The 24,543-nt window shown below is 45.7% G+C and overlaps 1 protein-coding gene across 2 annotated transcripts; it reads right to left on the bottom strand.

Moving 5' to 3' along the window:
• Positions 1-24,543, bottom strand: dipk2ab (divergent protein kinase domain 2Ab). 2 transcript variants are annotated; one of them, XM_084565872.1, is made up of 4 exons: positions 23,751-24,543; positions 17,095-17,976; positions 6,512-6,815; positions 1-2,467 (listed from the first exon to the last, which is right to left on the bottom strand). In XM_084565872.1, the coding sequence occupies exons 2-4, from the start codon at positions 17,746-17,748 to the stop codon at positions 2,127-2,129; spliced, it is 1,299 nt and encodes a 432-aa protein (XP_084421998.1). In that variant the 5' UTR covers positions 17,749-17,976; positions 23,751-24,543; the 3' UTR covers positions 1-2,126. The 2 variants fall into 2 exon arrangements, with proteins under 2 accessions (XP_084421998.1, XP_084421999.1); XM_084565873.1 differs by having other exon boundaries at positions 24,152-24,543.

Here is a 24,543-nt window from a genome sequence, read left to right as displayed (position 1 = left end):
TAAGTGTATATATCTATATATATATATATATCTTCTTTTATTTTAATATTTAAACCCACTAAAAGTTGTAAATACAACTTTTGAATGAAAGGCACAGGAAAAATCAGACGATGCTGATATAATACTCGAAAGAAACTTTACAGTACAAAAGTGAACAGTTAGTTACGCATGAACGAATCCCTCCAGGTTGACCATCGTCCAGACAGAGGAACCAGAAATATATATGACCCAACAAAGAAATGGTGAGGGGGGTTCAGAATCAGGAATTCATAAGCCAAACTTGTCTTTTATTGCTTTTCCTAAACTGGCAAGTGTAACATCAGCTCTCCGGGATAAAAAAAAAAAAAAAAGAAAAAAAAAAAGCAACTGCTGTGCTTTCAAGTTTCCCCCGTAGATGGATTGGCTCATATTTACTTGATTAATTCCTCGTCTATCGACAGCGCCACACAACACTCCACTGGGCATTTAGTGTCTGATTCACAACATCAAAACAGTCCACATACAAAACATATGGAGTTTCCCCCTGTCATTTTAACAAGATCTCTCATAATCCATTACCAAATGAGCTTATATTTGTAATTAAGCTTTCATTTGTTGGTCCACTGGGTGTAAAATCAGACCGGCCGCTAAGTGGTTCAGAAACTCATGTGAAATTTCGGGGATGCAGGTCAGACGTCAGTTCTTAGCAAGAAAGTAATTTAGGATATCTTCATTCCCTTTTATACCTTTTGACTAGATAGAGCTTACTGTGCTCAGCACTGGTGGGAGATGTCTGACAATAGGACTCATTTATCAATTACAGACATTATAGGAGTCTGGCACTGGAGGCCACTACTATGCGGTTTTTATCGTGTTTTTTTCTTCTGCAGAATCGCTTCATTTCCTCCTTTTTTTTTTTGTCCTTTTTTTCCTCGAACCTTGTTGAAGGAAAACATCCAACCGGTCATTTATCAATTCTAGGGGAGGCTGACGAAGCAGAGGGGGTTATGTGATACTAAGTACGGCCGATCTCGGTGTTACATCTCTGGATTTAGTTCTTCGGGGAGAGAAAATCAGTATGCGGGCCTGCCAGCTTATGTAAGATTGTGTACACATTAAAGTTCTTTTGGACAGCTCAAGTGGGGGAACAACTGGAGGGAAAGGTGCCGTCTCTGTACTGCTCCGAGTTCTTAATATTACATATAGCCTCTTTGGTATAGGCACGTCTGCATCAAGGGACCGCCAGTGTCCAATTACCCTCCTTCCTTTTCCTATGTGCAGCTGTCTCTCTGGTTCCTATTAAAAAAAAAAGAAACACTCAAAAAAAAAAAAAAAAAAAAAGATGATTGCCACAATCCTGGAAATCGAGTGATTGATTGAAGTAGCAGGAAATTATACTTATATAGCCGTCTAGGGCTTTCTTTTTCTCTTGCATGAAAACCCCAACCCCCCAACCCCCTGCCTCGCCTCTCTACCTGCTGTAGCTTGGCCTTCACAGCTGCCTGACAGCAGGAGATTCATGCTACCTCCACCTTCCCTGCAGCAGTGCTACAAAAGAGGGGGAAAAAAAGAAGCCATGGCACAGGAGAAAAAAAAAAAATGTAAATGCACCAATCGACTTAAATTCAGCCCTGAAAAGAAAGAACAAAGAGATAGCAGGAAAAATGAAACAAGTGTTATAAAACACAACAGTTCTGATGGAGTGAGGAGAAAAGGAGAATGGATGTGGTCAGGTGATGCTGCTGCTGCTGCTGCTGCTGCTGCTTAGATGCTCTGGTTTGCGTTAGCCTGGGTCCAGTGCAGGATGCATTTACCAGAGCCCTTTCTTATCTCCCCCCCCAGGAGATGGCAGCCCACCTAGGGAGGGGAGAAGTTACTGCCATCTCCTCTCTATCCTGGTTCTAAGCAGACTTTTGTAGCGCCACACTTTCACACAGGAGCAAAGTCAGGTAAAAGCTAGAGCTTTAACTAATCTGCTTTGATGTTTGCTTCTTACACTTCCTGATGTAAGACCCAACACCTTCCTGCTCCAGTGCATAGAGGGGAACGAATGACATCATGTACAAGAACCAGGATCTCAAGAGTCCGGAGATAAAGAGTACACGATCCAGCCTCTCGGTGCGTCGGGCTAACGCCGACTCCGTTCATTACCTGGCAGAGGAGGAAGGGGCAGCTAGCTGCGTGAGGTATTCGCGCAGTTCCTTGGCCGCCTGGAAGCGGCCGTAGCGCTTTTTAGGTCTGGTGCACTCGTCCAACAAAGCCTCGAGTTGTCCATCTTTGGCTATGTGGGCGGGCGGGTCGTGGAGGAGGCCTCCGGTGGTGCCCCGCCACGTAGCGTATCGCGACAGCAGGTTCTGGCACACGGCATAGTAGTTGTGGTCCACGGTGACCCTGGAACAAAGGGAGTCCTTGGAGAAAGACAGGCAGGCCTCCCTGTCGCACTCCTCGAAACGGCTCTCATACCACACGTCGTAGTTTTCTGGCTTATCTGCAGGGGGACAGCAGGACAGTATGACTAATCGTAACGCTCATTTCAAATATACAAAGTCATTTACTGGATTGTAAGCTTTTCGAACTGACACTTGGATATAGGTTTTGCAACTCTTCTACAGCTTTGTTTTCACAAAGCCATGCAGCCATAAAATAAGGACGTTCCATACAGCAAACCATTTACATATTTTTTGCATTTAGCTTTTTTCCATTCTTTTATTCATGACAGTGTATCAACAGACAGGAAATGTGGGAAGATGTGAGGTACGTCAAGCAGAAAGAAAGAGTCAAGGCTGACGGGAATCGAGAATTGTTGGGTTTGTATGGTTTGTGCCTTAATCATTAGGCTACCCAGCGTCTCCGAGTCTAGCTAGACGTCATTAGATGGCGGCTCTACTCCCGTAACAAGGGCATTAGTCTTTTCGCCAACTGTTTTTGAAATACTGCGGAAAAACACGGGAAATACAAAGTGGCGACGACTAAGTGTTTCACTGCCACTGCCCAGGAAAAATAATTATTTTTCAGCGGTTTGTGCAAATGAATACCCAAGAAATCAACCAAACCAGAATGTGACAGGACCAAGGTGCCACTTTTGACATCCCACAGGCACTAACTGAGAATACTTTTTCAAAGCACGGAGCCAAACAACTCATCTACGGTTTCATTTGACAGAAATGAACCAGTTTCCAGATTTATTGAGCAAATAAAATTCTTTCTCCAGCTCATTTCACGTTGCTTTTTTTCTTTAGAGGATTGCGCCGGGAAAGGAGGGGAGCGCCAAGAAAATAACCTGGAATGATGAGAGAGCTATTGGTTTGTGCATTAAAAAGCAGATCGATAAACAGCGTGGGGAGGGGGAGGGGCAGACCCAGAGGATGCAAACACATAATCAGTGCATCAGCGCTGTAATGCACTTCTCCTCTGGCTCATCAGAACAACTCAATCAAACATCCAGCACTGCCCCGTTAGCAAGGGGCCCTGTGGCCCCCCCCCCGAAGAGGAGGGGCACATCAACCTCAATCAGTTCGGGTGATGAAGATGGATGCGAATGTGTGAAACGAGCGCACGCACGCATAAAGATGTACGTGCAAAAGCAGCAAGGTGAGGTGAAAGCAATTAATGTTTCAGAGCTGGCTATGCATCACACCTCAGCACTGATTGACAGCTGGCATCAGGAGAGTGTCCTGGCTTTTTTTTTTTTTCTTTCCACTCAGACTGACGAACACACACACACGTCTACACACACAGCAGTGAGACAGAGAACCTAAAACTACAAGGAGGGAGGAATAGATTCATACTCAAGGACGAAGAGGAGCACAGCAAAAAAAAAAAAAAAAAGGGCTTTGAGGCTCGACTAAAGGCTAAAAAGAAGAATATGGTCTGCATCAATCCCTTTAGTTTCTCTCTTCCTGCAGGCTCGAGTTTAACAAAGCTAGAACATTTCCAAAGCAAACGACATCATTTAAATTTCAAATGAGCGGATGGAGCAGCGGACGAGGAGGTAAGCCGCCTCACCTCACTCGTCTCCTGCGTATATCCGGTACCTTCCATGCTAAGGAGAGCTCAGGTTGGACTTGTATACATTCTCCTCACTCCTCTGGCTTCACAAGGCTGCACTGCGAAGGGACATTGGGCCTGAAATGCTTGTTAGCGTGGCCTTACTAGTGGCATTCAAGAGTACGAGCCGCTTTTAACAATGCATGCCAGTGTTGGAGTGCGCTCTTGAATGCGAGAGAAAGAGCGGCTGCGTGCGTTTGTGTAAGCCGTCGAGCGATGGTGTCGGAGAGAGAGAGAAAGAGGGGAATGACAGTGAGTGAAGTGTGTGTTACATTATACAGCTTGTGTTTCCAAAAACCAGTGGGGGTGAACCCATTCTCGAATGCTATAAACTCAATGATGGGGAATGGCTCCTTTCGCGCCACTGGACTGTGCAAACACAGCGCGCTGCACAACCTGAACATGGCATGCGTTTTATCTCGCCAGAACTCATTGCATCAATATGGATGCCCCTAATGAGAGGGTGGAACAGCGCGCGGCTTTTTCTGCGTGTGTCTGATTTGCAAATCAATTGGCACTCGGTTTGGAACGATGAGATTTGCATCGCACTTTCGCTCGCGCTCAATCTCGGGCTCTTAATTGTTGGGGACCGGGTTCCTCCGTTTGTGGAGCCTTGGGATTTCGCCGCGCCCATTTCCTGCCGCTGTCCAACACACGGCCGTGCCCTCGTAATACTCATTACTGCCGCCATCCTTCTTCTTCCTGCTGCGCCCCGGCACTTGGCACACACGCCGACAGATCCAAGCAGACAAGCACATACTTGAGGATTAAACTCTGAATGGCCAGGGTAAGCAGCTCGAGTTGCCAAAGCTCTGAATTTGTTGGCCAGACAAAGGATGTCTCAACCTGGATTGTGGTCCGGGCCGCGGTGACAGAGTGGAAAATTGCAGCTTTTAGCAATAAGGTAAACATACACACTTTTTGGGCATGCCGCATACACACAGCAGCGTAGTCCCACAGGAAATTAAGTACTAATTTAATGAGAAAAAGTACAGGGCATGTTGGACTACCTCGAAATGAAACCAGAAAAATGCATTTATTTGCAGTTTTTTGGTGTCTTGTAATGCGGCAAACTTTTTTTTCAAGGCCGATTCATCACAATACTTCCTCTCCAACTAACGAAGCACATACGCCCCAACTACACACACACACACATCCAGACAACAGTTCATATCTGTCACAGGGCACAATGTCGGAACCCTAGCGACACAACAGTTTATCACTTTAATCGGATTTCTGCTGTAAGGGAGAAATCTAGGTGTCTGACTAGGTGGCCGTCCCTCTCTTTGAAGAGGCCCCCAGAATGAAGACTGAAAGGCAGGAAACCGCCACACTGAAATGTGTGATGTATAGCTCTTTCCGTCCTTGTTATGAGGTCTATTCCGAGATGCAGAGAACTGGGGCAGCGGAGATGGCTCGTTATCCGAACCATCTTTGCTTTGATGGGGACGTGTACGCTAAAGGCAGAAGGGGTGCTGAAGGAGCATATTCTTAGAACAGAGGGGGCTTCCAGCACGTGCAGATTTGCCCACAGCTGCCAGCCCCTTGAGGTCTTTTCCTTAAACCTTCATCACCGTCTGGTAAGCTGCAGTCTGCAGTTATAGTATATACAGTAGTGCACTGACATAAAGTGCAGTGATTTCTAGAATCATGCTCAGTGTTTTATCGTGGACTTTCTCAACGGCCAAAGCATGATTCAAGTAGGATAGAAAGAACGGGCGCAGTCTCCGGGTCGATTGGCTGATCAATACGCTTTCGTCCACCCAAATTCTCACTGGTCAGACAATCGCTGGAGTTGCTTAAATAAAGAGAAAAGTGCTCCAACTCTAGCTTCCCAGGATTAATACACAGTTTTCAGTGACGGGATGACTGTGGGCTTTGAACTCATCCGACCTTGCGGATACCGCCAGGCCTGACCCATTACTGAATACCTTCTTAAAGCTGGCTCCAAATCATTCACATCCAACATGGAATATCAACAATGGGCTAACGTGTCCTCACTACAACGCCCAGCTTCCTCAGTGTTTAGTCCTTGAGGCTTGTGTGATACATATCAGGAATACAGGCAGTTGAATACTGGTTGGCTCGGTCTTTGACGTCGTTGTCATAAACGTAATTAGGTTAAAATCATTTAATATGCTGCAAAAACTAAAGATTTTCTTTGGTTGACTACAACCCTCACAGAAATGAGGAAAAAACACTGTGCAAATGTCATGAATAGAATCACAGATTCATTTTCTTCTTTTACGGTTTCAGACAAGCACCATGACAGGTTTCTAGGTAAATCTGAATTAAGCATAATGTTGTCTTGAATGTAGATATTGTAAAAAGGCGCAGCAATTCTCTTCTTTGGTTACGAGATGTTAATGCTTCGAGGTGTGCCCACTAACAATTAAACATTTTAATGGTAACTGGGGGAAAAAAGGTGTATTAGGCTTCAATGACAGACATACACCCACATATGTGCTCAGAAACTGCCACTCACTCTGCTTGATCAGCCTTTTGTCGGCCACAAGAACGTTCTCGGCGTCGACGACGATGACCTTTCCGTCACGAGGGCCGACAGCGAAGTTATCAAAGCTGACGTCGAGCAGGTAGAGGGCAAACTCAAAGTCGTTGTTGGTCAGCTGCTCGGCAATGTCCATCAGCTGGCGCGCCAAGTCCACCCTCTTCTCCCACGGTGCATTGTAGAAGCTCCACAGCTCCTCACCCACGTAGTTGACAGCTACCACGCGCCCACATGCTCCCAGGTACTTGGCGAACGGCCACCCTTCGTCCGACGGAAAGCTCTAGGAAGGAGAAACGGATGAGAATGAAAAAAAAAACAAACAAAAAAACAGCTGATTTAAAAACACAGATAAAAGCAGCCAGGCTGTGTGAAGCAGAGCCAGCTGAAAGAAAAACAGAGCACCCCATTGGCTTTATAAAAAGCAAAGGCTAACACATAAATTGCGAGAACCTTCACAATGTCAGAAAATATTTGTTTAACTTGCACCGAAATCATTTTCTCAATATAGCGAGATACAGGGGAAAAAAAATCAAAGAAGCAGAATTCAGCCTTAGGTAATTTTTTACACACAATTCTAAGCACAATTGTTGAAAATCAGCCAAAGGATCACGTGAAACAGAGCCAGCACCGGGTATAACGGATTAAATTTAATAAAAGCAAGAGCCAGTTTGTGTTAAAGCCCTACAGCTATGAGCTGATGTACGCTGCTATACTCAGTGGCTCCAGAGAAATGCATGAAGCAGCCGCTTTTGGCAAATCTTACAGGGACTAGATCCTGTATGTCTCATTACTGCTTCCATTTCTCTCCACGAGCCCCGGTGTCTCACACTTTCTATTTTTTTTTTTTCTCCTGCAGGTCCATTTCATTGTCACGGGCTGTCACAGCGGGTGGACAAATTAATGGAAAATAATAGAACGAGCTTCGCAGACGCACGAGTCTGAAGCGACCATCCTTTACAATAAGCCCTCTACCACAGGCCAAGCATCTTTTATAATAAACACCTGGCCATATGCTAGCTTAACGATAGCCCACAATCCCTGTGTAACAAATATCTCCTCGGCTGCCGTTTTTTGGCAGGCAGCCGCCACACAGACAGAGAATCGGGAGCGTTCATGTTTCACGGCAGCCCAGGTAGCCCTCCCTTTCTGAAAACCGATCTCATCAGAGGTATGGCATGCAACACGCCACGACACCGCAGGTAAGGTGTGAACTACTATGACCGTTGCAGCTCACTTTACACTCATGGTAATTCAATACTTTACCAGCTTTCAATTTCTGTTGCAAGGGTAGAGGTTAAATATGCATGGCTGCCCTAACTCCCTTTAAACTTTAATGAAATACAAATTATTTAAAGACATACATTTTAACCCCGCCGCAGACCTCGCAGCTGCCGAGTCTTAAAGACAACAGCTGGACCCCCGCCACACAGAGACAGTGGCACCTAATGCGTGCGACAAACAAGCCATTGCTTGTTGAACTGCCGAACCACGCGGCGACTTCCAGGTTCACTTGACCATTAGTGAGATATTTTATCCCAAGCGTTTCTCAGACGGTGCTCTGCAAAATGCAACAAACCGAATGCAATTCTAGGTAAAGGGCAAGACCGTCTTACAAGGAGCGCTGGCGCAGCCTTGGAATAATCTGACGGATGAAAAAAAAAATCTGAAAAGAAATTGAGATATTTATGCAGCAACGACTCAAAGTGCAACAAATCTTCACAGAATCAAAAATAATTCTATCAATCATGGTCCGTTTTAGTGGTTTAAACCTATACCTTAAGTGCACTTCTTGTTCCCATCAGTTTTAAGAGATCCACCAGCAAGAGGAGACAGTGATAAGTTGCACACTGTGCAACCCATTTCCCCGAGGTGACCCAATCAATTTTAGGCTAGACAAAAGTCTGTCCATGACTTACTTCCTGCACACAGGCTGTGTGTCTGTCTGTGACTTGGCAATGACTCACCCAAATTTCCCTCTTGCCTTAATACCCTTCCTCTACATTTTCTGCTATAGCAAACTTGACAGGAAGAGGAATCTGAGGAAGTAGACAAAAGGTGAAAAATGCCTGCTAGAAACAAATGATAATGGTGGGCTGAGAGCACTCCAAAGTACCAGCTGGAAAAGGGACAAATCCTAGACTATGAGCTGCTGCTAGCCGGTGGGCATTCCTACGTAGAGATTTTAGGATTAGAGACTTAATACGCTAAATATCTAAAATGGCTTTCTAATTTCTGTAGTTGTTATAGAATGATTAAGTTGAGGCTAGACCAGTTGGGGGTACATCCCTATTAGGCCCGTCTCCCTTTGACCCAAATTCAAACCTCGGATCGCTTTATATTGCTGCAGACCTAAGCGGCTCTCGGTCTTGTTGACAAAACTTAGCCTGTCAGATGTTACGGCTAAACCTGCTTTGTAAAACACCAGCCTCCCTCCCTCGCTCGCTCACCCACCCCTGCAGGGCGGACGGATGGATGTGGGGCAGGGGCAGTGGGGGCGGACGGAGAGAAAGAGAGAGAATGTGATGGAGACAGCAAACAGAAGAGACAAACAGAGTGTCTTTCACGTCTCCGCTCCAGCAGACAGGAGGAATACACCAGCAAAGACCTGCCTGCTAAACACATCTCTCGCTTTGTTGTCAGTTTGCAGCCCTGAATGGGAGCAAAAGCAGAGCGGCGGGAGATTGGGGTGGGGGGTTGGCAGGAGGGAGGGTATAAAAGGATGAATGCCCTGCGGCTACTTTCAGACACTGTCAACGACTGTTATGAGAACGCCTTAATGTCCGTCCGGCCAACGTCTGTGGTTCTTAACATATATGTTGTTCATTCACCGACTACATCAATTACCTGGATTTTAACAGTTTGTACCTTCGTGCAATTTTTATGAGCCTCCAATATTTGATTTTCGCATGCAAGTCCAGAGGTGAGAACTACTCAACAGTGTGGGCCGGCACATGGAAGTGGGCACCTGAGCTTTGGATTTGTCTATTGCAGAGGTTGATAAATACTCCTCGTGTCCCACCAATCATTCTCCCTTAGAGCTCTTTAAACGGTTACTCTGCAGAAGTCATTAACGTCCGCAATGAGGCATAGAGGAGGGGAGGGATAAATTGGAAAGCCCAGCTTAATATTACATCCACTGCGCTATCTTCAAGCAGAACTAGGAGGTGCTGCTGTGTGTGTGTGTGTATGTGCGGTTAGTGTACAGGTAGTGAATTTTGCCGCTCCTCTCCCAATAATGTAACGCTATTGAAAAATGCCGAGGCTGCAAAACTGCCAATGACATATCCCAGCAACTTTTACTGCTTTAAGTCTTATCGCTTCTTGTTTCTGGATAAAACCTTTCATCTCCTGCTAAAGCAAAAATCTTTAACTTATAAAACATGGAGCCAAATGCTGTTTTTTTGCAAAAGAATAATTTTCTGTGATGCCACAGAAATAATGAGCCTAGCTCAGGAGACAATGAAAGCCAGGGTGAAAAACAGACCAAAACAGAATATTCTCATTAAAGGAAACCTCACAGTGACTTCTAGGCCCAAGACTGACTAATGTAATCTTTAAGGTTGTGCCGGTGCACGACAGCAGCAATGAGTAGGGGTGTTTGTGCTTTCCAGTCCCCTGCCTCTAATACAACAGACACACTGGCGTCCTCTTGAAGGGGATCGGAGTGGGCTGAAATGAAACAGGGCCGCAGACAAATGGGCAGCCTCTGGAGAAGAGGATGAAACGAATGGAGCGAGAGGCACAGGAACACACACCTGCGTCCTGACATCTGCTGACAAAGGCATGCCCTTCTCCTGGGCCACTCGGGGGGAGGGCGTGGGTGTGTGTGCGTTTCACGGAGACGAGAGTTCGAAAGAGGCTCCTTGTTTTCGTGTGCACGCGAGCGTGTGTGTGTCTACGTGAAACTGTACCCGAGTGCGCGTGAATGAGAACATGCAACGTGACCAGGGCCGATAACGACCTCTATTCAGGGGCCGAGTAAACACGAGTGGCTCCCAAGATATTGCCTTGGCTGGCTTGCAAAGAACACTGGTCCATCAGACACACACGTACGTGCAAATACGGTGGACGCAGAGGAGTGTTTATAAATGAAAGAGGACCAGCTGCTTTCATCCTGCAACAACGACTACTTGGAGTTAAAATGAAATTAGTAGTTTGCCACAGAAACACTTCATGGTTGCGGCTTGTTAAAGTCCTAAACAGGGTGTGGTGTAAATTCTTAACATTTTCTGTCGTCAACAAAACCCCACTGCTCCATAGCTAACAAGCTGGGACAGGATTAGTCAAAGATCCAGGATCAAACGATAAAGTTGAGGAAGCAATGCAGGCAGACGCATTCAATCAGACAAAAAAAAGCGTCAGCATCCAAAAAAAAGAAAAACTTTCAACGCCAATGTTGCAAAATGAACATTATTCAGCCGGTTTATCAAAGAGGCTTAGCGTTAAGAAGGAGTCACATCTGCTCCGCGAGGCTGGGAGGCTGAGGCTGCCAAGCTGAACTTGAATTAACACGTTGCTTTTCTGTGCAGCACTCCTGTTGACCTTGTGCGTCTGGAAGATGTGTGGCGAGCCCCGTCTGGCATTTTGCTGGCCATTTAAGTTTAAAATCCAGCCGGTTAGTCTGCACCGAGAGCTCAGGCCCCGCAGGGGAGCCGGCGTTAACTCCTTATCCTGGCACACATGGCGCTACTTCTTTCTTCTCCATCTCACTCGTCTCCTGCTGTTTCTCTTGCTACCCCTGCTTTTCCTCCCTTTTTCTTTGTTCCACACCTAAAACCTGCAATTCAGAGCAATGATGCCGTCTGTTCCAGACATGGAAGCCAGGAGCTGCCTAGTCAGAACACCAAACTGAGGAGCCTATGTGCTTCTGTCAGTAAAGGAAGATGAACAGTAGGGAGAGACAGACTGTTGAGTTTACGTATCTCAATTCAGAATATCTTAATATCCAGGCATGCGGTTCAAAGACACCATAGGCAGAGTGTGTATTACTGGCAGCAGTGTTGGGACACAGAGAAATCGCAGACTGAAGAACAATGAAAGGACTGGCGTCAAAACCAAGAGGTCAGGCAGAAAGACTGATTAGACCGTGTTCAGTTGACTTGTGAGCACAGGCACAAAGAGCAGACACATGATTCGGTAAGCTCCGTCGTTCTTTGATAAAAATGTTTGAGCTAGGTCTTTAGATGCTCTATGGAAAGTGAATGAGACCAGGATGAGGAATGAGAGCGCAAGACAGCGCAGCTCGGGCTAGTACACACTTCGTCACCAGCTGATAGCTGAAACCCTTAGCCAATCTGAACCTGAGCCACTGCACACAGGGCCACCTCATAAATCCCCTCTGCTGGAAGATGAGGAATGTATTAAGTCATAGGCAGTTGTGTTGACTCAGTCTAGGCGGTATTGCCGCCCACACGGCCGAGGAAGAACCCAAGTGAAACTTGGCCTCAGACCTGAGGGCTGTGGGTATGAGGCCTACATCAAGGGTTGCACATTTCAGAGCAGGCGCCAGTTATCTCAGGGGCAGCTGGGTGGCATTGTGAATAGGAAGACTGCTGTCACTGACTGTGCACTCTAACCTCTCTGCAGAACGGAGCATGCACAAAGTGTATGTTCCCCTACAAGGAGCAATTAAAGAAAAGACTTCAAACATAATAAGGGGTGCCAACCTACGGTTAGTTCTCTTGACATGCAGTCTGATTAAAGGTTGTTTTAGGTCTAGCAAGAGTTCAAATGTTAAAAACTTGACGATGTTACAGTATATCCATTGACCTCTCATACTTTCTGACAGCAACCAGGTGCCTGATGCTTTAATGCGGTGGACAGTTTTATTACAACAGACAAGCTGACTTGCTAAAAAACATATTCTTGCTCGAACACTTGGCTCACGGCTCTCCTGGGGACGGAACACAGTAAAGAGCTGCTCGTTACTGATCCATATTGGCCATCTAAAGGGGCCCCAAGAGCTGCGGATGACCTTGCGTTGCAGAGCTGCGTCTTCAGGAGCTCGTGCGTAAGGGTGCGAGCTGTAACAGTAGGAAGCTCGGGGGTTGAGGGACAAATCTAAAAAAGGAGCTGGGAGGCGGGGTGGGAGTGGGGGCTTGCTACAGGCATTTACCTAACCAAACACAGCTGTGGGGCATGTGTGTGTGTCTGCATTTGGACAGAGGGAGAAAGAGAGAAAGGATTATGGTAACACAAGCAGTCTGGCTCATTCAAATGGGGGGGGAAACACCACAAGGCTCTGGCTTGTACAACACACACTCCCTTACACAAACCCACTGCTCCTCTCCTCCTTCTCTTCTCCCCTTTCCACCAGGGCCTCCATCCAGCGAGGGCAGCCAAAAGAGGGGAGTCGGGCCCAGATAACTCCCCGTCTTATCCTAACAGGATTCAGTGTGTGCACAAAGGCCTATAAGAATAATGAAAGGGGGGTTTGGGAGCACTTGAAGCAGGGTTAAGCGGCGTACACAACCTCCTCTCTTATGTGCTAAGAGCGTCACAATCCCCCAGACCCAAAAACAAAAGGTACTAATCACAGACGAGCAACTTAAATACTATTTACCAGCAGTCCTCAGCCACTGAGCCAGCCTTGAGAGACAGAAGCCGCTCACTTAAGCCGGGATAGCATGCAGCGTGTGCGATTAAATGAAAAGAAATAAATCAGACTGAAAACAAAACAGGTTTTGATCCTCTTTGTGAAGAGGCATGACCCAGAAACCCAGACCAAGAGTCACTCCTGCACAGAACACGTACAGGCTTGAATCCTTTTCCAGACCAGATGAACAACTTGTTTACCCTTCTTAGTTTGCAAAAGTAATAGGTTCCCACTTTTTTGGTCACAATGGAATTATGCAATCTAAAACTATTACAAACTCCCTCCATGCACTCTGTCTCGCTTTGTCTCTCTAAATTTGATGCACCAAACTGTCAGTATAATTGCTCTTGTGTAGCACATGAGGAAACACACACACAATAACATTTTGGAAATAATTACTTGGGCCTGGAGTATGTTTTAAGTGCAGTCAACTGACCGTCATGTTATTCTTGATTTATGATTATAAGATTAATGACTCATAGCTGGTGGGTAGCTGAGTCATTTAAATTTATTTTCCTATTAAAAAATAAATCAAGGAGCAGTGGGTCACAGTTCAAGTGCAACCTTTGCGCCAAGAAAAACCATGAATTCCTACCATTTATTCTGGTTTAGCGTCCCAAACTGACAGACCATCGTAATAGATTACGCATAGCTTCATTAATCAACAGCACGGCGAAGAGAAGGCCTCCCCCCCCCCCCCTCCCCGTTTCGAAAAATTCAAACGAGCTATTCGTGTGTTCGCCTCAAGCTCTTTGAATGTTTACTCTCACATTTGCATTAAAATGCTGCTGTCAAAAGTCTTAGGAGGAAGAGGAGATAAGGTCATCCATCTAATCGCTCCCTTCCGTCTCTCGTCTGATTTAGTATGAGGATCAGATGTCAGTGTTATGGGAAAATCAGACAGTGTTACGTGAGAGGCTTATGCCTTCTGACGAGTTTGTCTCCTTGTCAGGTGAGGCCGGAGTGTTGAATGAGGATGTGTGGAAGGTGGGGAGAGACGGTAATAGAAAAAGGGAGAGGGGGGTGTCGGAGAGTGAACACATTTGAGTTTAGAGGAGATGAGAGTACCGCTCACTGAGTTAACCCCACAGGGCTGTCACATCCTATTCTCGGCTTCACTGAGCAAGACAGGGCTGAGGACCAAAAAGGGTGCGAGCGCAGTCACATGCTCCCGGCTAACTCGCCAAGCTTAATGATTTGGAAGGGAGGGCTAGGCTAAATCGAACTAATTTAAGGCCCGGGCCAGATGTACTCCATCAAACACAACCATCACCTGATGAATCAGTGAGTCATCTAGCCAGAGGAGAGAGGCCAAGTACAGCAAATAAGATTCTAGCCGTGGAAATTGCAAGAATAAATTACTCACTTTGCATGCAAACCAAGTTATTGTTGAATAAGCTGTAAAATTAAACAGCATCATGTAATTCCGCTGGTTGGCAAAGAGACAACTCCTTGACACACACAGATTTATCACGGCAACAAAGAGAGAAACCTTTCCGGGCCAACTTAACGAAATTAGTACGAGGAAATGACAGGATGGCACAAGGATTTTCTTGTTTGGCTGCCGTCATTTTGTCTTCCAAAAATATTTATTCCCTAAAGCCAAATTGTCTTCCACGTGACGGAGAAAATGGGGGTGGTGTGTGTGCGCGCACACATTCGTTGTACCGCAGAGCGCACAGAAAAGGCATTGTTGGCCAGACCCGAAACAACACAGCAGATTGTTTCCCACTGACAAAGAAGGTCTGGTTTCTCATAGTGAATCAGGGCCGATTTACTGCCTGTGGCTTCAAAAGACTGGAAACAGAAGCCCTTCACAGAGAGAGAGAGAGTGCAGCTCGCTGAGCAGACAAACAGAAATGTTATTCGCATTATTCAGCTGTATAAAGGCAGTGGAGAGAGACAGGAGGAACCCCCAAACCATAACACTGTGGACCAATGACAACAGAGAATCACTTACACTAAATATAGTAAAACAAAACGATAACACGATTGAATTGCCCCCATCGAATTTACAGCAGATGTCTTTACCTACAATCAGTAAAAATGAAGAACTGACCCCGACAAGAAGGCAAAGTGATAAACAGACCAAATAAGGATCGGGTTTCATTAAATTACGGGTCATAAAACTTAGCTCACATTCCTGTCTTTTGTTGAAACCGGTCCCTGCACAGCAGCACTAACCTCTGGCAAAAAAAGGAGACCAAGGTGTTGTAGTACAGCACGCCTCCTGTTCAATCTCTATAGACACCATTAATTCTTTATGGTCTGCTGCTACTCGACCTTGTGTATAGGGTCTCTCAGGAAATTTTCTCATCTTTTGAACTGTTGACAAACAGTCAAAGCGCTGAGGACCTGTCAGTCTCTGAGATGTTTAGCACATCTCTTCGTACGTCATCTCTCCGCACAGTCCGCTCCCACCGCCTGTTACCTGTGCATGCACAAATCCGACCACTCTTCATCATGTCCGTGGGTCACAAGTTCAGGAGGAGATCAACAATTCATGAGTCCCTGTAAACATGCAATGGCTTCCGTAGAGCGGGACAATGTGTGTGCATGATGTGTTGGTGGGTTTGGAGCCGTGTGCTAGATAAGGATGGGGTAGGGTGATTCACCAAGCCTTGGAACAGAGGCGTAATGGCATTAAAAGCACTGATGGAATTATCCGTGGAGCGTACACAAGCGGGACAGAAGAGGAGGAAAGGATGACACACACACACACACACACACACACACACAGAAAAAATAAAATAAAAAAAGATGTAGAGGGGGAAAGGAGAAAGGAAGGAAGGGGGAGGGCAAGCGACCACACAGGGCTAATCAGATTTTATAGATTGACCGCACTAAAAGGCTGATCTCGCCTTTTGTCCTCTGAAATGCCTGGAGGTGTCCGCTCCTATGTGCGGAGGGGGTGGAGGTCAGCACGAGTTATTGAATGTCTACACGGGCCAAGACCATTGTTGTTCTGTCCCCTCACGGAGCACGGTCAATGCCAGATTGAAATTGAAATTGATTGGCTGCCCGTAAATCAGCCGGGGAAAAGGATGTGGACTGCACTTATATGATACGGAGTGCGGCCGCTTTGACATGCAGGATGACAGCTTAGAGATGGGTCATGATTTCACTCCTGACCTTGTGTCGAAGCAAGACAATTACGTTTAACAAGCATCCTTTGGATTTTACCAACATATGTTAATTTATTGTGCAGAAAAATAAAAAGATTCCTCTAATGCACCTCAATTATTATTAGCCCATAAAGTGTCAGTACCTGTGTGTTCATTTCAGCTGAACATTGTTTCTTTGCACTGTAATGAAAATAGAGAAGGATCTAATTAATGGCGCTGCTGATAACGGCTCAGCAACTCTCCCCTCCAGTCAACCACACTTGACGAGAATCCGGTGGACAGAGACATATATTAAAATTAAAAACAACTTGAACCATTTACAGATGCGTCCCTGAATAATTCAAAGCTGTCCTACATATAGTGTTAAATATGCAGTATTGCCGCCAGCCGAAATCTCTCTTTTTTTTCGGAGGCCACTGCTCTTAAACCCTTCACTATTCTAAGCAGAGGAATATTCGTGCTCCAGATAGTGGGCATGCACTCTCAGCGTAGCCCGGAGTTTAGGGAGGGGGGTAATGACTCGTCACAGATCTGTGGAAGAGGAAGGAAAGGGAGGATTCCCACCCTGTAATTTACTGGAGGCTTTGCGGGCCAACACCCGGGCTTGCTTTGTACTGATGCTCTGATCTTCCGAGGGTAATCCAGGAACCGTGCCTTATCAGCTACTATAAAAACACCTGCTGCCACAGACAAGCTGACAGACACCTCTTTATCCAGACGCAATATTTACCTCGACGACTGTAATAGTCTAACATCCCTCAAAAAACAACTTTTAAGCCTCAAATAGTGTCACATGCACAGGTTGCTTTAAACTGTGTACACACAAACTGATACAGTACCTGTAGTACGAGTGGTTCCGGGTTGAATGCCAAGGTCATGAGCAGCTGCATTCTCTCCGTGTCCTTGAGATTCTTTAGCAGGAAGCTTCCCGAGTCCTTGGTCTCCGCATACCTGCGCACGACGCGGTCCAGAAGCCTCTGAGAGGGGCAGTGCACTAGGTCTGACCAGCCCTCCACCACCTCCGGGGTGAGCAGGCGAACGTCGCCGTTGATCCGGGCAAATTCAGTCTTGTACATGGCCTGGATGAGGTCGCAGCGCGGCCTGCCCGTGGCCCTCTTGCAGATTTTCTGGTCTATCTCGGCCAGCTCCTGGTTGGAGCCGAGCCGCTTGAGCACCACGCGGCGAGTGCCCTCCCTGGGCTCGCCGTACTGTGCGAAGTAAACATTCTTGACATTGAACACATCTAGAAATCTGAGACGACCCCAGGTCTCGAAGGAAACCTGGCCGTTCATGAACTTGCGGCACCAGCTGGTGCCAAAGCAGGCGGGACACTTGTTGAGGTTGATGAATCGCCTGTCAGTGAGCTCATTCTTCTGAAAGGAGGCGAACAGGTTGTGGGTGTTCATCAGCAAGATGACGAACAATCCCACCACGAACAGGAGCTTCAGACACCGGTAGAGACGGCCAAGTTTGAGAGGCAAGAAGCGCAGCATGATGGGGGTGGGAGCGGGTGGTGTTGAGGGGACGGGGAGGAGGAGAGGTACTGAGATGATCGTCGGGGAGTAAACCTCAATGCCTCGCCGTCATGGTGCAAAAGGGTAGCTTCTAAAGTGGCAGGTGGGAGTGAGGTTTGCACAGCTGCCCTGTGCCACTCTCCAGCAGCGGCCAGTGCGTCATGTTCTCTCTTCCTGGTGTTTGTGTGCAAACCCGAGCCAGCAGCCCTGCAATCGAAAGAGAAAGAGTCAGGAGAAGTCACTACCCCAGGGAACGTAAAAAAAGCTACATTTCATAATACTAAAATTGGCCCTTTGGCTATAGATAACAATTGAAAAAAGGTTTATTTAATTCTTCTCCTCACCCTTAGACTTAACATGCGATACCTCCTATAAACCAAAAGCGTCTTCTCTGGCATACAAAATTGTCTCACAAATTTGAATTGCTTGGGTCATTTGAGAGATTTCATTACTTTTCGAGCAGAAATGAGATGGCCCACAGCCAACGCAATAAACCTGCCTGTGCCTGTTTGAGCTCTTTCTCTTCGGGAAATCATTTCTTGTATGCTCCCCCAATATAAAGGAAAAATAAATAAAAGTAAAAGGGGAAAATAAAGTGTCAGTGATTAAATTAAGAACAAACGAACAACATCCTCTCTCCTAGTATAAATAAAAATGTGCCGCAAACCGAGGACGATACCTCTGAGGACTTCCCTCTGCTAAACAAGTATCCGTCACCTTTCCTCTGATGCGCGGCGAAACAACGTGCCGCCTGCACACCCCAGCAGTTACGTGTGCCGAGAAATCTTGATTTTGTTTCTTCCTCGCTTCAAATGGAGGAATTTCGCTTTGCATTGTGAAGAGAGTCACGCTGTGCGAAATTTAACCTTTGATCAGAGCTACCCTGCTCGCCCGTTTTAATCACGCTTTGAAGTCGCTTCTTTGAAAATGGCTGGTGTCACTAAAATAACGTTTGCGATCGAGGGCGGGGGGAAAGAATCTTTGAATCCCTCCACCAAGCATTCTGATGTCAGCAGAGGAGGAAATGGCGAGAGCGGTTTGTGCGGGGGGGGGGGGAATCTGGGATCAGAGTACGAGAACAAAGCTCTCGGAAAGGAGAGGCTCACAAGACCCCCGTAGTCTGCGCATAATGAAGACGTGTTAGACCCCCCAATCAGCTTTTTAGCAATGACTTGTATAAGTCGCTTTAAGAAACACAATGACTCAAGCCATGCAAATTAGCCATCTTCAATTAGAGCTCATTAGGACATGCCTATTAGGACGGCTGACTTGCGAGGGCATGGCTAACGAGCAGGCACACTAGTGTGATTAGTGTGCGTGTCGATGGGTTCCTTGCATTTGCTTTCAGATCGAAGTGGCCGAGATCTGGGGAGACACGAGGGCTGGAGGCAGCCAAGGGAGCAGCGGTTGTGAGAGATGTACGCCTGTGGAGTGGCAGATAAGAGCTGAACACACTAGTTCCTGCCTCACACCTCTGTCAGAAAACACCTTCAGCATATCAGGCCAACATGACTAATGTAAAAATAGACCATATCCAAATAGGGGAACTACAGACAGCTGCACCACGTATTTTTTTTAAAGGCAAAAGAAAAACACGATTTAAGCATTTTTTTTTTTTTATGTTCTCAGCGCAAATCTAAAATGCAAGCAGTATGACACAACACAGCAGTGAGCATTAGATTTTCTTCTCGGGGCTGACCGTCAGGCAAACCGTATTTAAAAATGCTGCGGGTCCGGAAGACGTGTGTCGACATTTACTTATTTGCATTTATAATTGCAATGTGGCACAGTGATAGCAACTCGAGGCTTTAGAAATGAATCATTTTAGAATATGCTACTTGATGCCAACACTGACCTATCTCGGGAGAAAAAGAAGTACAAGAGAGAATAGTACATTTAGTGTGAGACTGCGTTTCACCGAGCAAGCCAAGTGGAAAAAAATAAAGAAATTCTATAGGGCTGACTTTGACACAATGGCTCTGGCTTCATTTTGATAAATTAAACTCAGCCAATTCAGAATGAGCAAAAAAAAAAAAGTTTCAGGAAGATATATTCAAATTCTACAATATATTCATATTAAATTGGAATGGGAAGACAGCCCGGGTTATGGGAAATAGGTCAAGCAAATGTGTGTAATGCCGTCCTCCCCCCCCCCCCTCAAAAAGAAGGAGTTAAAAGGATGTGTGCCTTCTGCTAGAGGAAGGGAGAGAAAGCCGACTTCTTCAGGGGAGAACTGAATATGCTGTTGTTGTAAGATCCCGATTCGAGAGCCATTTACCATCTGACACAGGCGGTCAAGGCCGCTCTTGGGAGCGGCTACGAGATTTAACTAGGACGAGCAAAGGGCTCAAACGTAACCTCAGCAAGGCCAAGGCGACGCTCACCTCTTCATCCCGCTGAGAAAGAAACAGAGAGCCGGGGCAGGATAGAACAAGCCCCGACACAAGACCTGGACACCATCGAGTAATGAGATGCACACGCTGGCGGGTAACAGGGAGGATACAGAGCTTCTTCTTCCTTGCCAGAGAAAGCATTAGCCTAAAATTACATACGGAGCGCTACCTGAATTAAATCATATGCCCGTACAAACTGCTTAACTGAATAATTTACACATCGCAGGTTCTTTCTGTTAATGAAAGACAAGTGTTTATGGTGTTGTCAATGAAATACGCAAAGCTGCCATCTACGCCTTAGCTTTGGTCTCGTACTTTACATTTTGAAGCGTGCCGATTGAAACGCTACTACATTAGAGTATTTATAGCCTGCTATCGCTACACACAGTTACGGCGTGAATGAGACAAAAATATTCAGCTTCAATGGGAGGATGACATGGTAATTTAAGACGTGGATATTGCCCCTGGTAATTACCCCAGCAGACTTGCTTCTTGTGAATTTTACACCTGCAAAAGCATTTAGTTAACTCGCTGTCTGTCGCTGTGTTCGGCACAATGAGAGTGAAAGTTATTAAACAGAGCGTGCAGAGAGCAAGGCAGACTGTGTAGGGCTCCATGGCAAGGCTGCCTACTCGTGTTCTTGACAAGGATGAAGTTCATTGAAAGCTCTAAATTAAAAGCAGATGTTTTGCATTCTAACACAGATGTTACCCTCTGGAATAGGAGGGCAGTGAAATTTAAAGCAGAGTTCTTGTTTGGACAAAACCCATTGTGCCCACAGAAGACTTGCAGTTCAAATTAGCCCCCACCCTCCTCCTCCTCCTCCTCCTCCTCCATTCCTCCCCCACGTTGCCTCGGCGAGGAGAAGGGATGCACGATACCAACAGGAGAAGCCCGTTTAGAATAAGCACCAAATTACCTCTCATCCTAAACGGCCGCTGCCAAAAGTAGGGTAAGAAAGTTTTCCCCGCGTGCTCAGTCTACAAAGTACAGCGGTGAGCGCTTCGAAAGAGAGGCAAAGAAAAGAGGGCAAATCAAAGGATGCCTGACTCCTCATGCATGGGAGATGAGTCTCGCATTCAAAATGTTCCAAGTTTGGCAGATGTTAAGAGCCGCAAAATGGCTCATTACTGGGACAGAAAAAGGCAAGAGATGAAGCAATAGCACCCATGTTGCCTTAAAACAGAATGACAAAGGTTGAGACAGTCGGAGATGACATTGTAATATTTCAACTTCTTTTCCAACTTAGATTTTGAAAGAACAGCTTGGATATGAAAGAAAGGGCTGAAAAGGAACTTCTTGAATAATCTTTTCTACAGCTCATTGTGTAAAGCTGATTTCAGATAATGGTGTGCCGGGGCAAGGCTACTCTCAGGCTAACCCATTTCCTTCACTGCACCTGGGGCTAAACTTCATTATGATATAATGAAGTCGAGCCACACAAGAACATGCTTGATTAATTCCACGAGAAATGCAAAAGATAGTATGAAGCAGAAGCGGTGAAAAGGAATCGAAATGCAGTGAAAGGGCTAGTAAAAGAAAAAGAGGAAAGAGATATAACCAAACTACCGGACAGCCAGATGAGAGGAACTTTGAGTTATTGCTCGTGTGATTGAAATGACTGAAAATAGATCACTTGAATACAGAGCAGCAGTTCTCCGTCTCTGAATGGACGCACACAAATGCACACACGAATGTGTGTACCCGTGAGACTGCCGGCATTACCGCGAAACCCTACTTAAAGCTCGGAAAAAGCCTCCTCTGCCCCCGCCAACCTCTTCCCCTCTTGCGCTGCGATGTGTGGTTCTAGCTGGAAAGAGGAACTACTGTTGCCAAGGTTATCGACTGAGGGAGTCAATAATGTTTGATCACAAAAACATTCAGCCACAGCTGGATCGCCTCCGTGCAGCCAACATCAAAACAGTGATAGATAGACAGAAATGGCCTTAACATTGATGCCTAATGGAAAATTGAGTCCTCGCAATAGAAGTAGCAATTATCAGCATCCCCACAAAGAACATTAGTCCATTCATCACGGGCCCAAACCAAACGCTGGAGGTTTTGATGAGAATACCAATAATTTCAGTTTTTAAAAAAGTGACGCAGCAGTTTGGTACACCACGGTGCAAAGACCTGCTCTGGATTCCTTCAACTGATAACATGTTTGTTTAATTCTCACAAGCCAGCATCTCTTTGCAAATCTCACATTTACGCTACTGCAAAAGTGAAACAACACTACAGGTGATTAAAACAAGCTGTCAAACAAGCTGCAGTTTTAAAAAAAAATATATATATATATTTGGAGAGGGAGGAGGTTAAATTGATTATCTGACAGAAATTCATTATTTCATTTCAGGACATTCTTAATGTGGCTCCATCTGTCATAGCCACTGCTTTATCCTGGAATGATTTGCCGAGTTTGGAGGTCAAATAAATAAATAAATAAATAAATAAATAAACAAACAAACAAACAAAAACACACTGCTACTCCTTCGGGAGCTTTTAGTCTACAATTACAAGACGTTCCCTTGCTGAGCTCTCAGAAACATTCAAATCAACCACCAGCAGAACGTCTGAAGTGTATCGGGCTGTCTTCATAGTTCCCTCGTCGACTAACCTTGCAGAAAACCTCCACAATTAGTCTCCTGTTATGGAAAAATTAATTCTAAGCAGCAGCCAGTTCTATTCATTAGCCTGCGAAGAGAAATTCCTCAGGACTTATTACGAGCTTTGTCTGGGGCCAAACTGTAGAACGGTTGTGGAAATCTAGTTTTCCCTTGAAGAACTCAAGGGCAAGGAGTTTGCAAGGAATCATTATTGCGCCACAGAAACGTCACGGTCTGTTTCGCCGTTAGTACTCTAAATGATGCTCGCATTTTCAGAGGCTGAATCTGGACGTGTGATGGAAATGGCTCCACCGGTTGTGGACAAGGAAGGCACAGGGGTGGAAAACCAATCCGAAACATTGTCCAACCTGTTGAGATGCAATGTTTTGAGTAGCCCAAAACTATGAAGACGATTAAAGGGGCGAAGCAATGTTTTTTTCTTTTTTTAGAAATACTAAAATTTGTATTGTGCCTCAGGCAAAAAAAAAAAAAAAAAAAAGAGTGTTGTTGCTATAACTGTCTGCATACTAATAGATATAAAGGACATTTTCGACAATCATAACATCTCAGTGACTCTACAGTAGATGTGTGCAATAATATATCATTTTGACAGTTAGTTTTGTATAGGGAACTGAAATCACCCATTTCCCCTAATGCAACACAGATAAGGCATCTAATTAAAGGGCTGCAATAACACCACCGCAGACACCAAGAGTGGTAACAACGAGTTTGTTTCGAAATACAACTAGTTTATCTTAACATTTAATCATTTCTGAGTTCGCAGCAGTGGCACTGAAAGTGCTGAGGGATCTTTTTAAACGAGTGCATGCTGAAAGAAAACTAAAAATGATCTCCTTAATTTAAGAACTGATCAATTTGAGGCTTAAAGAAGCGTAATTCCCGATGCCCCGGCTCATGCTTTCAAAGAGTTAGTTCATGGTTAGCGCGGTCTGCGTGCAGAACAAACAACTGAGAAACAAACCTGTATGACTTTTCTCTCTCCGGGTCTGTAGTAGTAGTGAAAAGGTTAGCGCTCAGTTGATATCATTCTTCAAAGTTGCGGCTACTTACGAAGCTGAAGACGGATACTTTAAATCACGGCCGACAATATCTGAGCCGAAAGCTGCGTCTTCAAAGCCCGGTGAAGATCCCTATCAGGCTCACTCGCACGGGCTTCCCATTTCTAGCTCTTGGGTATCTAGCCAGCTAGCCTGCTAGCTACTGAAATAAACAGTTGGGATGTCGAGTCTTAACTCTTCATATACCGGATCTTTCCGACTGGCCGACGCGGTGCTCTTCACAAAGGACAGCGGCGTCTGTGCTGTGAATAAACGTCCATATCTGTCCGCGTATTGTGCTTCCCCTTTGCGGTCACGGAATTACCTCTTTTCTTGTTCTCTCTGGAAGCCGCTCACTCCTCTCCAACACCACAATGGGCTCTGTTTCGACTCTTTTCAACACCAGCCTCTTTGCTCTTTGCGACATCCGCTCCCTGTTTACGGCCGCGGTTGCTATGCGATTATTCTAATATTGTCTCGTCTGGAACGCCGCCCCCAGTTCAAAGTTTGGCCAAATTTCTATTTTTTACTCCGTGACTCCATTAGCCAAAACCAAGTCTTTTATGGAAAATATTAACATGGCCTAAAATTAAAGGTTATTTTACATCAACAAGCAATATTATTGTGTGTGTGTTGAAAGAAAAAGGCTGGAAGTGTAATTTAAAACCTCGTTGCTAATGTCAACAGAACACTGGGTATATATATAAAAAAACTATA

Source organism: Chelon labrosus (assembly GCF_963514085.1).
Source record: "Chelon labrosus genome assembly, chromosome: 18".
Taxonomy (NCBI): domain Eukaryota; kingdom Metazoa; phylum Chordata; class Actinopteri; order Mugiliformes; family Mugilidae; genus Chelon; species Chelon labrosus.
Note: the sequence above shows the minus strand (reverse complement) of the source record. Positions and strands in the feature narration are given on the sequence as shown.